This window comes from Canis lupus, chromosome X (genome assembly GCF_011100685.1).
Source record: "Canis lupus familiaris isolate Mischka breed German Shepherd chromosome X, alternate assembly UU_Cfam_GSD_1.0, whole genome shotgun sequence".
NCBI classification, from domain to species: domain Eukaryota; kingdom Metazoa; phylum Chordata; class Mammalia; order Carnivora; family Canidae; genus Canis; species Canis lupus.
The window spans coordinates 21,630,419-21,646,180 of NC_049260.1; the positions used below are offsets into that span (position 1 = coordinate 21,630,419).

Below are 15,762 nucleotides of genomic sequence, written 5' to 3' on the forward strand. Positions count from 1 at the left end.
GTGTATATATACATGTGCACGCATACTCACACACACAGCATTGGTAGATATCTGGGTGCATGATCACGTTGAGACTTTCTAATCAAGAAGGTAACTTTGTTGGTGTACTTCCTTTTGCTCAAATATAAAATGAACACCCATTACGAAGGCAGACATGCTGAAAAGAATACAAGGAGCCCTTCCTTGTGATCTTCTGGAATGCCTCTGAGCACTTGAAGCTAGTCTTTTCCCTTAACTTCAAAGAAGTGTGCCCTTCCAAGCACTTCTATTACCCTGTCAGCAAAAACGGATGTCACTAACAATGGGAGCTTGAATAGGGCAGCAGATGCCCGAGATTAGTCTCCAGATGGCTCTCCTGCATGTGACCTTCATGAATATAACGGGGATACGGGCTGGGAGGAAGCCCTTCATCTCCGGGAGCCCAGGAAGCACGCGACCAGAGATCTGGTACAGGAAAAGTACCCCATGTCCCACCAGGTGCCAGAGATCCTCCATGCTCTGGAGCCCACAGGGAGACCAGAAAGAGTAAAGTCCTGGGGGCTTAAGAAAGGTCACTTAGAATGTCCATAGTCCTTCCCATACCAATATGACGAGGGTTCAAAAGTAAGGAAGAGAGAGCAAAAAGGAATTGTAGCAAGGGTTGGCTGGTTTGTTTAGTTTTTTCTTTTCTTTTTTTTTTTTTCAGTTTGTGGTGGAAGAGCAGTCTCAGCACACACTCTTCACTGTCCCTTCCCTTCTTCACAAGTACACTCCCCTCCCCTCCCCTCCCCTCCCCCCCACTACTGTGCCCTGTGCCTTCTGTTCCCATCCCTCCCTCCCTCCCTCCCTCCCTCCCTTCCTTCCTTCCGCAGGAGCGTGTGCACACAGCACTATCCCCTCCATACTTTCCTTTCCCCACTGTTCTACACACACACACACACACACACACACACACACACACACGGCACAATCCCACTTCTGCCCTTCTCCGCACCACACCATCCCTGCTCTGCACTCTTCTTCTTCCTCTTCTGTCTCCGCTTGTGCTACTCTCTCCCTTTTCTTCCCTTCCCTTCCTTTTTCCATACACACCACACTAAACCTTCCATTCTCTTCCTGCTTTAGCCTTCCCTCTTGTACACCTACTATGCTCTCCCTTCTCTTCCCTTCCCGCCTTTTAGCCACACATACACACACACACACACACACACACACACACTACACACTCCCTTTTTTCTTCCCTTCCCTTCTCCTCTTACACACATGATGCTTTTCCTTTTGTTTTCCTCCCCTCTCTTCACATTCACGCCATGGTCCCATTTCCCACCTTTCCCTTCTCCACACACCCACACTACACTCTCCCTTCGACACCTACCCCCCCACACACTAACACACGAGTGCACTGTCCTTTCCCATTTCCCCTCCCTTCCCTCCTCAGCCACGCTACCCTGTTCTATCCCTTCCTCCCTTCCCCTTTTTTTACTCTTCCATCCTTCTCACACACTGTCCAGCCTTACCCTTCCTTTAGACAGTCACACACAGCACCATCCCTTGCCTCTCTTCTCATCTCCACACACATTATCCCCTCTACCTTCCTCTTTTCCTACACACACACTGACACTGTACCCTCACTCATCTTCCCTGATCATTTCTCCACAGCCATCTATACATACACACATGATCACTTCCTTTTCTTTTCCCTTCTGTTCTCTAAATACACACAATGCTACATTGTCTTTTCCCAGTTTCCCATCTCCCTGTTCCCACATACACAGGACACTACACCAGTCCTTCTCCGCTACACTGTTTCTGCCCTCTTGTGTGTTACCTCCTTTTCTCCTACATGCACACACGCTCTACTCTTGTTTTCCTTCCCTTTTCCACATAGCACACACACACAACACTACTAGACTTTCCAGTTTTTTCCTTCCATTCTTTACTCACCTGAACTACAGTATCCCTTCCTCTCCACCTCTGCAAACCGTTTATTCCATTCTCTCCCCTTTCCTTCTATATACACATGCACATACACCACTACACTATCCCTTCCCATTGTGCCCTTTGTTCCCTTTTCTAAAACACATACACTACCCTATCCATTCTCTTCCCTACATACAACTTCTATCCTATCTCCTTCCTTCTCTAAACATACCCACTACCCTATCCCTACTCATCCCTTCTCCACAATCTTCTCACTTCTCTTCCCTTTTCCTTAGCCACAAACACATAAAATTCTTTTCCCTTCCTTCTCTGCACATTCTACACTATCCTTTCTCCAAACATACACACTACTGTATTTATACACTTTCCCCCCTTTTCTATGCATACAGACGGGCACACAAACGACACTACTCTATCCTTCCCTTCTGTCTCTGCATCTACACTCCACTGTCCGTGTTGTGCCCAAGATTACGTATCTGAGAAACCACCAAGGAGCCAACACCGATGCAAGCACATGAGGGTTTATTTACAAGCTCGAGCTTGGGTCCAAGTATACTCGACACAGGGGAGCAGGGACTTGGACTCCGAGGTGGGTTCCAGCTTAGTTTTATGGGCTGGTCTAGGGGACCTCCAGAAGGGGTGGAGGAATTTCTCAAGTTCTGTTTACATTCTGACTTGGGGCTCTCAAGGGCATTGAGCTCTGTTCTCATTCTGATATGGGACTTTCTACCATGGGAGTTGAGCTCTGTTCTCATTCTAATATGGGGCTTTCTAGGGCGTTAAGCTGTAAGCTGTTTTTTTCCTGTAATTGAAATAATGTAAATTTCAGCTCTTATTCACAGGGGCCTAAGATGGCTGTACTTGTGCTAACACTGAACTTAAGGTGGAATGGCCTTAATTTTCTCGGTCTCCACATCCCTTCTCTACCCTTCTCCATCCCACAAACTTTCTTTACCTCCCTCCCCAATCACACTATCTCTTCCCTTCCCTTCTCTATGCACATGTTGCACTATCCCTTCCCTTCTCCATACCCAGATACTACATTATACTACAGTTTCATATTGTCCCTTTCCTCCACCACACACACACATTATCCCTTCCCACACATTGACAATAGACTACCGTCTCTTCATCTCTCTTGCCATTCTCTTTATGGTCTTCTGTTGTGCAGATGCTGTTCAGTCAGCTCTTAGTTCTGCTTCAGGAGGAACTATTCTGTAGATAGATGTAGAAGTTCATGGTCTTCCTATGTCACCTTCTTGGACCCAAACTCTCTTATTGCTGTGTGTCAGGTTTAAGGGTAGGAGATACGTAATTTCAAAAGAAATTTGGGAACACTTCTCTCTCTCTCTCTCTTTTTTTAAAAAGATTTTATTTATTTGCGAGAGAAAGAGAGGCAGAGACACAGGCAGAGGGAGAAGCAGGCTCCATGCAGGAAACCTGATATGGGACTCGATCCCGGGTCCCCAGGATCACGCCCTGGGCTGAAGGCGGCACTGAACCGCTGAGCCACCCAGGCTGCATGGGAACTCTTCCCTCTTATTCAATGATATGGAACAGGGTATCATTTCATTGAGTAGATGTTTCTTTGGAAACATCTTGGGTTTAAAGATAGCTGACTATCTTTTCAGTCCATCACTCTAAAATTAAAAGATGCAGGGATCCCTGGGTGGCGCAGCGGTTTAGTGCCTGCCTTTGGCCCAGGGCACGATCCTGGAGACCCGGGATCGAATCCCACGTCGGGCTCCTGGTGCATGGAGCCTGCTTCTCCCTCTGCCTATGTCTCTGCCTCTCTCTCTCTCTCTCTCTCTGTGTGACTATCATAAATAAATAAAAATTTAAATAAAAAAATAAAAGATGCATATATGAATTTGCTTAACTTATCCAAGAATGCAGGAGAAATTAAAACTTGAATTAGATAACATGTTCATTGGCTCATTTATTCTCTAAACATTAGCTGAACATGTGCTCTTTGGAAGACATGTAGATATTCTTGAGGTTGCTATGGATTTTGTGTCTAGGAGGAGTTGGAAGCTATGAGATATCAGGGTAGTAGACAGATGGAAAAGCTGCAAGTCCAGGTGAGAGGAGGTAGGTGTTCATTTGGACATTTGAGAAAAAAGTTTTTCAGTGGAAAGGAAGTTTTAAGCTTAATTATGTGGTAGGTGAGGTAAGGCTATGGGAGACCCTCGGATGGTGTGTCTCAGTGTTGAGAGATTAAAGCATAGAATGTAGAATGGCTCTTCACAGTTCCTCTTGAATCCTGAATAAACTGAAGAGAAAGTTTCCACTGGGAGAGGCAAGGTAGGTGTTACCAAGTACTTGCCTCAGTGCATGTAATCACAGTTTGTGAACTAATTGTTTTATGTTATCAACTGCAAATACATGCTATCTTCCATTTAAAAAAAGGAAAGATGAGGGGCACCTGACTGGTTCAGTCCATAGAGACGTGACTCCTGATCTCAGGCCGTGAATTAGAGCCCCACATTGGGTGTAAAGATTTCTTAAAAAATAAAAAGAAGGATGACTCAGAAGATGGATATAAGAACTCTAAGATGGAGGTTATAGCCAGAGGAATTATTCTTAGGCTTTGAAATCTATGTTCCTTAGTAGTATTTTAGAAGTGCTATTGTCCACTGACTCCTGTACTTCCCATTTGCTTGTTTCCAAACAAAAGTGTCTGCAGATGTGATCCTATTCCTATCCTGCCATTATCCATTGGCTGTGTCAGGACGGATGACCTATCTCCTTGCTTCACAGGTCCACAAATAGAGATTTACTCTGCCCAAAACGTATGCTTAATAAACTTCATCCCAAGAGCCTCATCATCTGCACCTAGACTTAGAGATTTAGATGATAAGAGTTGGATTTTGAGTTGATGTAATGGAATAAGATGTTTTGGAATCTTGGGAGAGGGTGAATGGAGTTTACATACAGTAGAGACATGCGACTTTGGGGCCCAGAGGGTGGACTGTGGCAAACAGAATCTCATGGGGTTCCTATGGTCCACATCTCCTGGTGATCATGCTTTTGTGTACTCATATCCTTAAGGTTAGGTAGAGCCTGTGACTTGCTTCTAACCAACATATTATAACAAAGATGATGAGATCACCCATATGATTGTATTACTTTATATGTGTTGGGGAAATAATGAGAAAACTATCATGCTGACTCAAAAATTCGTCTCCACAAAACATGTAAAATAAAAAATCAGATTTAGTAAGGAAAGACCTTTCTTTATAAAGGATTATTGCAAAGGTAGAAAAGGAACTATTGCAGTAGGGAGAATCTACACCCATAAGATCTGTAAGGATGCCAAGTATTAGTTAGGCCAAAAGCTTTTCCTTTTGGAGAGCGGATACACAAAGCTGTATGTGGGGAAGCAGGATAAAGGATAGTGTGATTGGATAGAGGATCAGAGACTATTTTACCCCGAGGCCAGCGTATCCGCAAGACGGATAGTATGCTGGCTCAGCTGAGGGTGGCCCTGGAGGAGGAAGAGAAGCTTCATCAAAGCTGGGCTAATAAGCATTTGTTTCAACTTAGTGGTGACAAGCAGTTGAGCTAACCATTCATGAGGCCAAGAACAGGATTTTTGAGGATCTGTGTCTGGCCTTGTCACAGGTTAGACGTGTGGCTGCTCCTTTGCTTACCTAAGTCATACGGAGACCAGATCTTTGAAGCAAGCTGTTTGCTGGAACTCAAAGGACTTCTTAAACTTCACTGTTGTCCTGGATCGCAGGGCTCAGGTAGTATTCAACATTATCATCTAGGAAAGAACAAAATTTTATTATGGAATAGGCATTAAACTGGACTATGATGTACAGCCCAGGCAAGCAACAAAAGAAAAAGCTAAGTCAAAAATAAATCTTACTCTTCTATGTCACCAAAAAGATACAACCCATTCTATACGTCTTCTCAAGAGCAAAGAGAACTAGTCCACAAGGAAGAGGACTTGATGTCTCCATGTGTCACACCTATTACTTCCTAAATGTACCTGGTCATTGGGGTGGTCCTCTGTGATAGCCTTTATCCAAAGGAAAACATTCCTGGGATGTGAAATTGGTAAGAAGCTTCTTTAGCTTTTCAAAGAGAAAGGTTTTTTATTTACATTTTTTTCTAAAGTAATGCTATTTAAAAAGGGGTGGGGAAGTCTCACCACCCTCCTTTTTTTGGCACAAGAATAAAACTTTTTAAATTTATTTATCCTTATAATACCTTCCCCTTTGTTACTACAGAATAGTAACAGTACAGTTTTACAAATTCTCTCCATTGCCGTTTCTACCCTTCTCTGGGCAAAGTGCAACCATCTAAATAGCCAAAAAATCCATAGTAAATTATAAAGCAGGCAGTTACAGAAATAGAGCAGGATAAATTCAGTACATTATTTGCCTTGGGGGAAAAATCTTTAAATATATCATACTAATAGTGAATGGTTAAAGCAGATGCTCGATTATCAACATGCAAAACTTCTCTATCATATATTAATTTTACCAATTGTGATGCTTTATTGCTTAAGCTTTCGATAATTAACTATCTGATTACCATTCTGTAATTCCTTATAAAATATTACCCAGTCCAAGCCTAAGGGGGAGCTTAACTCTAGAGCCTGCTAATCTAAATTTTTTTACTAAGAGTTGTATTTCTCCTGAGTTTCCCTTAGTTATATAAGTAACATCTACATGATTGCTTAGGCCCTTGAGTAACTGCTCCATCTCCCCAAATAATTCTTCCCACATGCTAAATGCAGACACCAATGGCCATTATCTAGTATCAAAATCTTATTAAGAGACACCTGTCAAAGGGTACAGTTTGAACTTTCAGTGTTTACTGACTGCACATGACTCTGCTTTTAAGCCTTGAGGACAAGCTTCCAGGAATAATAGCCTTTGTTTATCTCTATATATTGGGGCTGGAGTGAACTTGCATCCCAAAGCAAATGGGGTGACACTTGGTCTGTCCTCCTAAGTAACAGATTTGTTACAGGCTGGGACCTGCTGCTGACAGGGCCCTGAGGCCTCGCGTCTCAGACCAGGTACACCTGGTTGTGTGGGGCCGTGTGGTCCATGGGGCACCCGGGATGCAGGGAAGAATATTGCCTTGGCTTGTAGCCCAGCTCCCACACTGCTCAGAGCCACTAAACGTCTGGTCAATAAACAGGCTACCCCACATTTAAAAAAAAAAAAGAAAAATGCCGGCGGTCTTAATAGGAAGGGCTGGTTTTTCTCATATTGAAGTAAGAAAAATGTCAATTATATGTTTTTTTGATTAACCTTCCCATATTGACATTTATCAGCTTAATACCATTTTTTGTTTCTTTGTCCCAAGTGACTAGTTCAATTACTCTTGATGCTGTTGCCTTTATATGAGGGCTCATCTTTTATTCAAGCTCTCAAGTATCCTGTGATCATGTTTCTTTATCATTCCTGCTTCCCTGTTTACAGGGTATGTGGATGACACGGGAATCTTGTAGGTAGAATCTTGGCTAAAACATAAAGTGGCCCCAGGCTCGAGCCTGACATACACAAACCTGTGTCCTCAAACAGGGCAAGTGATTCATTAGCAGTAAACTGAGTCCTGCCTTAGTCCCTCTGTGTCGAGAAGCCCACTAGCGAGGGGAACATCGCATCTAGAAGATCACTGCCTCCCCTTCCTTCCAGGACTTGATTTAATATAGGGCAAAATAAAGAGAAGCAGGGGAGCAGAGAGCAGGAATAGCTGAGAGAGGGCCTTTAATTCTCTGATTTCCTCTTCCTTTTTTTTTTTCTTTTTCAATTTTTCCTTCTGGCTATTCAACTCCTATTTAACTTTCCTGTGTGAATGATAGGAATCCTATATCTACCAATAACTCATTTGGTTGAAATGAGGCTCTTTTGAGAACTTCTGCAAATATGTTAATTTATACAAATTAAATGAAGTGTCCTCAGGCCACTGCAAGACTAGACTCTTAGAGGTATACCATTCTTAATGTGATAAAGAGATGACAGGTTAAAGACAGAATTGTAGGCAACATTACCAGCTTCCCGTATTTTTCTATAATCAAAGCTAATGGTGATCCTCATGGGATCTTAGAGCCCTTATTCTCATGCTTATTTAATAGTAAAATCTTGAAAGCAAAGAGGTTGGTTTTTCTGATATTCTAAAAGAGCAGAGAGCTAGAAGGGAGACTATAAGTTGAGATCTCTTAACTGACTATTGTGTGTCCACAGAACAGCTGCTTATTCACTAGTTTCAGGAACTTCCAGAAATCTTATCCTCATCGCCAGGTTTCTTGGGGTAGTTAATTGAAAACAAAAGCTCCTGCCCACTCAGAAATGCCTCTCCACAAAACATAGGAAAGAGAGTAAACAGTTTTATTATTTAATAAGCATTGAACCAGAATGTGATATCCATCACCTTGCTAAAGAGATTGCTAAAACAGAAAGATAGCTCACCCTTTTATATAGCCAAACAGATACAACTTATCTGTCCATGATCTTAAGCTAATAGTAACTATTCCTCAAGTCAGAGGACTTACAGCACCCTTTACTACACACAGTTCATCCTAAAATCACCGGTAATTTGGGGCGAGGCAGAGCATCTTTGTTAGCATCTTGCCTTTATCAAAATAGGGAAAAGAAAAACAACTTCTCATTTCTTTATGACAAGAGAGGTTTTTTTTTTTTTTTTTTTTTTTTTTGTTTTTACAACTCGGAGACAGGCACTGAAGTTAAGCTTCAATGGAGACTGGGAGATTGGGGTGCTATTTGATTTAATGTTTCCATTCAAGGTCCTCACTCCCAGTTACTTGAGCAAAAATTCCTAAGCTGTAAACTGGCAAGAAGCATAATCAGCTTGTAGGAGTTACAAAGGTTTCAGTGCAGCAGAGAAAGAATTTACAAGTTTTCTCAAATAAATGCTCTAAAAGGAATCTCATTTCTTGATGTGTACCAGGAAGAATTAAATTTTTTCTTATTGATGTATAACTGACATGTAGTGTTTTATTAGCTTCAAGTGTGTATGATTCAATATTTGTACTTTTTTCTTATTTTAAATTTTCATTTGCCCTTATGTAGGTCAAAGGGGATATGGGACTCCCCTGACTCTGGATATTATATAACACTCCATTTTGTTAACAGAAATGTTCTCGCTGTGCTGGTGGCCCTAAAGAAAAAGGCTGTCGTGCTGTGAAGTGCCTATGGAGAGGGCCAGTGTGGAATGGGTCACACATCATGGAATTGCAGCCTGGCCTCTAACCAATAGCCAGCAACAACAACAACAAAAACACAAAAACTTCTCAGCACCTTTGCCACAATGTGAGCTTAGATTTATCTCTAGTTTAGCTTTCAGCTGACAACACAGCTCACATGACACCTTTAATGCAGCTAGGTGAGACTCTAAAGCAGAGACCACAGTTGAGTTTTACCTGAACATCTTACACATAGAAACTGTGAGATAATAAATTTGTGTTTATCCTGCTAAACTGGTGCTGGTTTGTTACGCAGCAGTAGTAGAAAATGAATACAAGAACAGTCAACCATATTTATCTAGATATTACCTCTTTCTTCATCCCTTGTATATCAAGGTTCTAAGCCTAAAGAATATATCTGAATAAACAGATATTTTACCAAAGAAGATGTACAGATGGCCAACAGACACATGAAAAGATGCTCAACATCATTAAGTTACCTTTCTAAAAATAGAACTACCATAAGGTCCAATAATTCTATTGGGTATTTACCCAAAGAAAACAAAAATACTAATTTAATTCCTTCTAGAATTGAATTTTGTGTCTAGCGTGAGGGAAGTGTTACTGTTGTGTTATTTTTCAGTTTGAATTTCCAGTTGTTTCATTGCCATATCTTAGTAAACAATCTGTTCTTTTTCTACCTCTCTACAATGACAGTTTGAATAATCCAAAGTTCATGTGGAAGTGCGTGTTGTGGGACACTCTATTCAGTTCTGTTAGTCTATTTGTTTGTATTGGCAAATATAGCACACATTTATAATTACTAGGTTTTTTTTTAAGATTTATTTATTTATTCATGAGAGACACAGAGAGAGAGGCAGGGACATAGGCAGAGGGAGAAGCAGGCTCCTCGCAGGAGCCCAATGAGAGACTCGATCCCAGATCCCAGGATCACGACCTCAGCCGAAGGCAGCCACTCAACTGCTAAGCCACCCAGGCATCACTAATTACTACAGTTTTTAAAAAATAATTCTTAATATCTAGTAGAGTAAAAGTCCTCATATTTTTATCAAGTGCTCTTTGACTGTTCTTGGTAATTTGCAAGTAATTTTAAAGTTTAGAATCAGCTTGTCAAATTTCATATACAAAAGCTATATAGTTTCTTTTGGGGGAGACTAGGTATTAATATACACTGTAGGTTAAATTTGGGCAGAATTAACATGTTTACAATATTGAGTACTCCTCTCCATGAACATGATAATCCTCTACTTACTTAGGTATTCACTAATTTCTCTATATAATAGTTGTATATATTTCATTTTTAATATGTATTTTATATATAAATACTTGTATTAGGTGCCAGGTATTTGTTATGGTACTCGATAAGTTCTAGTTTCTTAATTTCATGGTCAAACTGCTTGTTGCTGCAGAAATAAAGTGTATGTTTATATAATGATCTTTTACTCAAGAACTTTTACAAATATTTTTATTGATTTAATAGTTTATCTTTAGTTGTGGTTTTGTAGATATACTTTGCTTGTAACATAATGTTCCTTTATCATAAGTGAGTCATAAATTTTTTTGATTTTTTAAAAATTTATTTATTCATGAGAGACACAGAGAAAGAGAGAGAAGCAGAGACACAGGCAGAGGAAGAAGCAAGCTCCATGCAAGGAACCCGACGTGGGACTTGATCCTGGGTCTTCAGGATCAGGCCCTGGGCTGAAGGAGGCACTAAACCACTGAACCACCCAGGCTGCCCAATGAGTGATAAATTTTATAAAACACTATGATTTTTTTCATGTGAAATCTTCCTTTCTTTCCTAGGAAAATTTAGGCGTATCATATATGTGTCTGTATATACATACACGCTAAAAAATTCCAGAAGTAAATGGACTGATTCTACTTTAAAAATTTTCAAGTACTACACATAAAGGTCTACAGTATTACCTGTGGGAAACAAGTAGCCCAAATGCTACTTGGATATGATAGCACTAAATAGACTTATCAGAGAAATATTTAAAGCATCCAAATGACTCAAGAGTTACATAAACAGAAGCATAATACACCCAGATAATTAGAAGGTAGAAATAATGAAGATAAATGCAGAAATGATGAATGAGATGACAGCAAAGCTAACTAATGAAAGCTAGTTCTTCACAAATATTTCTGTAACACCTTCTGTAGGTCTTACCAGTTACAAAAGAAAGAAGCATAGACAAGTGATATTAAATAAAATTCTACAAAGTATATGTGTAGAAGAGATTTACAGGCTGTAAGTAATACTATAAATACTTTTACCATTCTATCAGGATAACAAATGGTAGATAAGGAAAAAGTTCTACTTAGAGAATTATTTTAGCTAATAGAAACAAAGGAATGATAGAATTACCATTCGGTAGCCCCTAATGGATTAATGGATGAGGGTGATGATCCCCAGTGATTGCTAACATCACCCCAAAGAGGATCACAGACATTATGTATCTCCTAATGGAAGTCCACAGTGGCCCCTCTAGAGTAGTGTTACCAATAAACAAACAAATAAGTTTAATCTGATTAAGTTTCTTCCTGTTACTGCTGAGTATTGTTGATGCTAAATGCAAGGTATACTGGGCTCAATACTCTGTTCTCTGTACGGTGTTGTACATGTTTGAGAATTCCAATGATAATGTGATTTTTATTATAAATAGCATGCCTTTAAATTTAAAAGTCCAAGAGAAATGGACTATTTTTCAGCAAAATATAAATGATTAAATAGGTTCATATAGAAACAGAAAACTTAATTTAACCATACAAACTAAAATTATGGGTAAAACACAAGGTAGCTTCAAAATGTTCCCGGACTAGCCAAATTTGAAGTCTTACACCAAATGGTGAAGAAGAAATGAATAAAACTTCTACATAAACTCTTCCAAACCATACAAAAAGAAGGGAAATGACTCACCCACTGTAATGCCTTAGCTCTCCTTCATACAAAGACCAAATAAAGATACCCTGAAAAGACAGTACTTGAGCTAGGCTTAATCCTACAGAGACAAATAACATAAATAACTTCATAGCATATGCAATACAGTGGCCAATGAAGACGTAAGTTGTGTCACAGGAATGCAAAGATGGTATTACGTTAGAAAAAATGAATCAGAATTCACTAATGGAAAGAAAAGCATCTGACAATGTGCAAGGGTAAAGAAAAAGCTTTTGATAAGAATTCAGCATAGTTTTATGGCAGTAACTTTTAGTAAACTTCTAAGAATGGAATTTCCATATTGTAAAATCATCAGTAAATATACACAAATGTGAAACATTAGAAGCATTCCCACTAAAGTATGGAAAAACACAGAATTATGGTCCCACAAACTCAGATGTGAATGTATAGCAGGACACAACCATGCACAAGAATAATAAGAGGTATGAATAATACAGATGGTAATAGCATGAATCTCATAACTAAAATATCTAAAATAATAAGCAAACACAATATTCAAATACATAACAAACGTCAAATTGCTAGTATATAGAAAATCACTATAGTAAAATCAGAAGCCTGGTTGAGAACACGTATGGACAGTATACCATTTACAACAGCAACAGTATCTAAAATGACACCTCACAAAACTGCAGATCTTTATGGAAGCAACTAAAAAATTTACTGATAGAGAAAGAAAAGGGCCCAAACGGAGCTGTAAAATATGTTTATTCAGGGCAAGAGAATACTGTAAAGATACAAATTCTCCTTAAATTATTTAAAGATTTAGCACCTTACCTATAGCTTTCAAGATGAAAACTCATCTCAGGCTGCTGTTTCCTGGGCCCAGATTCGTCCCTGGGAAAAACAAAAGAAATACACAAAACAGTATCAGCAACAACAATACTGTGAAACCCATGAAGGGCACTATGTATGTCCTGACTAGGACTTGTGTGGAGGAAAGGTTTGTACTTTAGCCTTGATCTTTCCAGCGTGCCCCGGCATAGTCATTTTCTACTGCTTCACTCGAGGAAACTGAAGCAGCTCCTCAGAGCCTGTGTGCCAGGACTATAGGGTAATATCACGACAGCACCAAAGTTTGGGTTGGCTGGGGTGGTTTGAGTCAATTAGTCCAGATATTGTCCTAATAACTACCTGACATTTCTTTTGTAACTGAAGACTGGGCCTTTAATATTTATGGTCCTTTTAATAAGGCACAAATGAAAACAGACTAGAAAGAACTATTGAGATCTAGACTCTTAGTAAATTTCAGGTAAATAAACAATTTTTTAAAAAAATTGTTTTATTTATTTATTTGAGAGAGATAATAAGAGAGAGATGACTAGGGGCAGGGGAGAGGGAAGAGCAGGCTCCCTGCTCAGGGGGCTAGATCCCAGGACACTGAGACGCCAACACCAGCTGAAGACAGAAGCTTAACTGACTGAGCCATCCAGGTGCCCCATGTAAAAACTATATTAACTATAGTCACTGGGCTGTACAGGTTTCCAGAATTGACTCACAACAAAGACTGTACCCTTTCATCAATATCTCCCCTCTTTTGTCACCTCCCAGCCTCTGCTGACCACCATTGTCCTTTGGTACTATGAGTTAATCTGTCTTTACTCTTTTGATTCCACATATAAGTGAAATCATAGAACATTTGTGTTTCTACATCTGGCCAGTTTCACTTAGCATAATTCATCCTGATTCATCCATGTTGTTGAAAATGGCAGGATTTTTTACAACACACATGAAAATGGTAACTATGGAAAGTAGTATGTTGAATGTCTGTGATAATCATTTCAGTGTATGCATATATGAAAACATCACATTGTGCATGTAAATTTTTATACGTCAAAAATACAAATAAAAGTATTCAAAAAATAATAAGTATCATACTAATTATGCATAGGGCAGAAATTTATCCCAGAAACTTTCAGAAATGACAGTGATGTCAGGCAGGAGAGGCCCTAGGCTAAGCTATCAGGCTAAGAAGAAATCCAGTTTCTACATGGAGTTTTTGAGGACCATAGTGGTGGTGAGAGGAGGTGGTTACAGACGTAGGAACTGTAGGGCTGTGAAGAACTCAGTGCAAGATCTCTATCCCAGAACCCTGGAACTTATAAGATTCTCATCTATCTATAGCCATCTCTGGAAGGGCTTAGGCAGGAAATCCCTAAGAAGTGTACCTTTAGGTCATATGGGGAGTCACAGGGAGTATTCGGCATTGATCTGAAGGGCTGACCTCAAGTCAACAGAGGGAGCTTGCCACGCACCCACAAGGAGTCAGTGAAAGACACGGAGCGAATAAAGGAATATAAAGCATCTTCTTATTTTTCATCGTTAAAAAAGGTATCTATGTTCAAAATAAAATAAGAGCAATGCAACCAATGACTGTACCTTAAGGATAAAATAAATCAATAGTATGACCTATAGAAAGGGGGGAGTTGGGAATACTCTGCTGTAACAAACCTACAGTAACAGCGACACTATTGTGTTATTTGAAACAGGACTGGAATAAGGTGTAAACGCCTAATGAAAGCTGCGGAGGGTCACAAGAAGGGGTGCCCCCATAAAGCGAACCTTCACTATGTATCTGGGGTCTCAAAGAATTTAAGTCATCGGTGCAAGGCTTCAGCTCAGCAGGTTGAAGGTATCACAACTCCTGCAGGGGGGGGCCAAGGAAAGACAGGGAGAGACGTCTGAGGCAGTGCCCACCAAAGGGCACGTGCTCCCCCAAAGCTATCACCTGGTGACTATCAGATTGGGTAGCCCCAGGCCTGGCAGGCACGAGGAGGCCCCCAAACACTTCCTACGGGGGGACGCTGGGAGGGACATGAGACCCTCGGTCCGAGGGCAGTGGCGTCAGCGCAGCGGAGGGAGAAGGCCCCCGAGCTGCTCAGAGGCAGCGGAAGCCCGCGCGCGCCAAACTGCAGGCCGCTCTCCTGCGCCCCAGCACACGCCCAGCACGCCGCAGCCCTCCCGCCCACGCGGGCTTCCCGGGGGCCCGGACCCACATGACCGGAAGTGGCCCTCGACGACTTCCTCCTGACCACGCGGTGGGCGGCGAGGCCTAGTCGGACCGCTCCTGCCTAGGGTGAGCCCAGACGGGGGTCCCACGCGCCCGTCCGCGGCCAGGAGCCAGGAGTCCCGGGTTAAGGCCGCGGGCACGCCGCCCCGACAAGCCCCGGCCCCATCTGCCCTGGGAAAGGGGGTCCACACACACCCTGCCCCGCTCGGCCCCTGCTCCCGCGCCTCGGAGGCCCCAACATGGCTGCCCCCATGGCTGCTGCCCCCGCGGGGGCTCAGGGACTGCAGGCTTGGCCCGAGGCTGCTGCTGGACCGTGGCTCCGCGCAGCGCGGGGAGAAGTCCCAGGCCCGCTGGCGAGAAGGAGGGCCTTCGTGAGGGCTGGGGGGGGGGGGCTCCATACCCACCCCGGGGGCCACGCGGAGGCCCCGCTCCTGGTGGCGGTGGGTGCTCCGGGGACCCGGGGACGTGGGGCCTTCCTTGGTCGGGGGCAGGCAGCAGGTCGGCCGCGGGGGCCGTTCCGGGCCTCGCGGGGAGTCGGGCTGAGGCCGCCCTCCCCGGAACGAGCGCACCTCAGAACACGCGCCCTGCTGTGGGCCCCGGAGCTGCGGGCCCGGGACGGGGGGGCACGGGGCGGCAGGCGGGCTCCCGGGGACCGCCCGAGGGGGGACAGCGGGGCGC

The 15,762-nt window shown here is 42.3% G+C and overlaps 1 protein-coding gene and 1 long non-coding RNA gene across 6 annotated transcripts in view; one reads left to right on the forward strand and one right to left on the reverse strand.

Moving 5' to 3' along the window:
• LOC119868422 (melanoma-associated antigen B18-like) overlaps positions 1–10,775 on the forward strand; it is a 23,394-nt gene extending 12,619 nt beyond the window's left edge. For 2 of the 5 annotated variants that reach the window (XR_005386201.1, XR_005386200.1), the window contains 2 exons: positions 5,545–5,669; positions 9,039–10,775. Coding sequence is in view for 3 of the 5 variants with exons in the window: in XM_038587112.1 (XP_038443040.1) it covers positions 1,243–2,400 (1,158 nt within the window). In the remaining 2 variants the exon portion in view is untranslated. Of the gene's footprint in view, positions 1–840; positions 2,510–5,544; positions 5,670–5,814; positions 6,057–9,038 lie in introns of those variants that run through there. The other 3 variants (XM_038587112.1, XM_038587114.1, XM_038587113.1) reach the window with 3 other exon arrangements.
• On the reverse strand, positions 2,662–15,565 carry LOC119868423. Its single transcript, XR_005386204.1, has 6 exons — positions 15,071–15,565; positions 14,637–14,718; positions 12,852–12,911; positions 5,574–5,689; positions 3,043–3,135; positions 2,662–2,722 (listed from the first exon to the last, which is right to left on the reverse strand). It is a non-coding gene; the product is annotated as an uncharacterized LOC119868423 (long non-coding RNA).
• Positions 15,566–15,762: the final 197 nt, after the last annotated feature.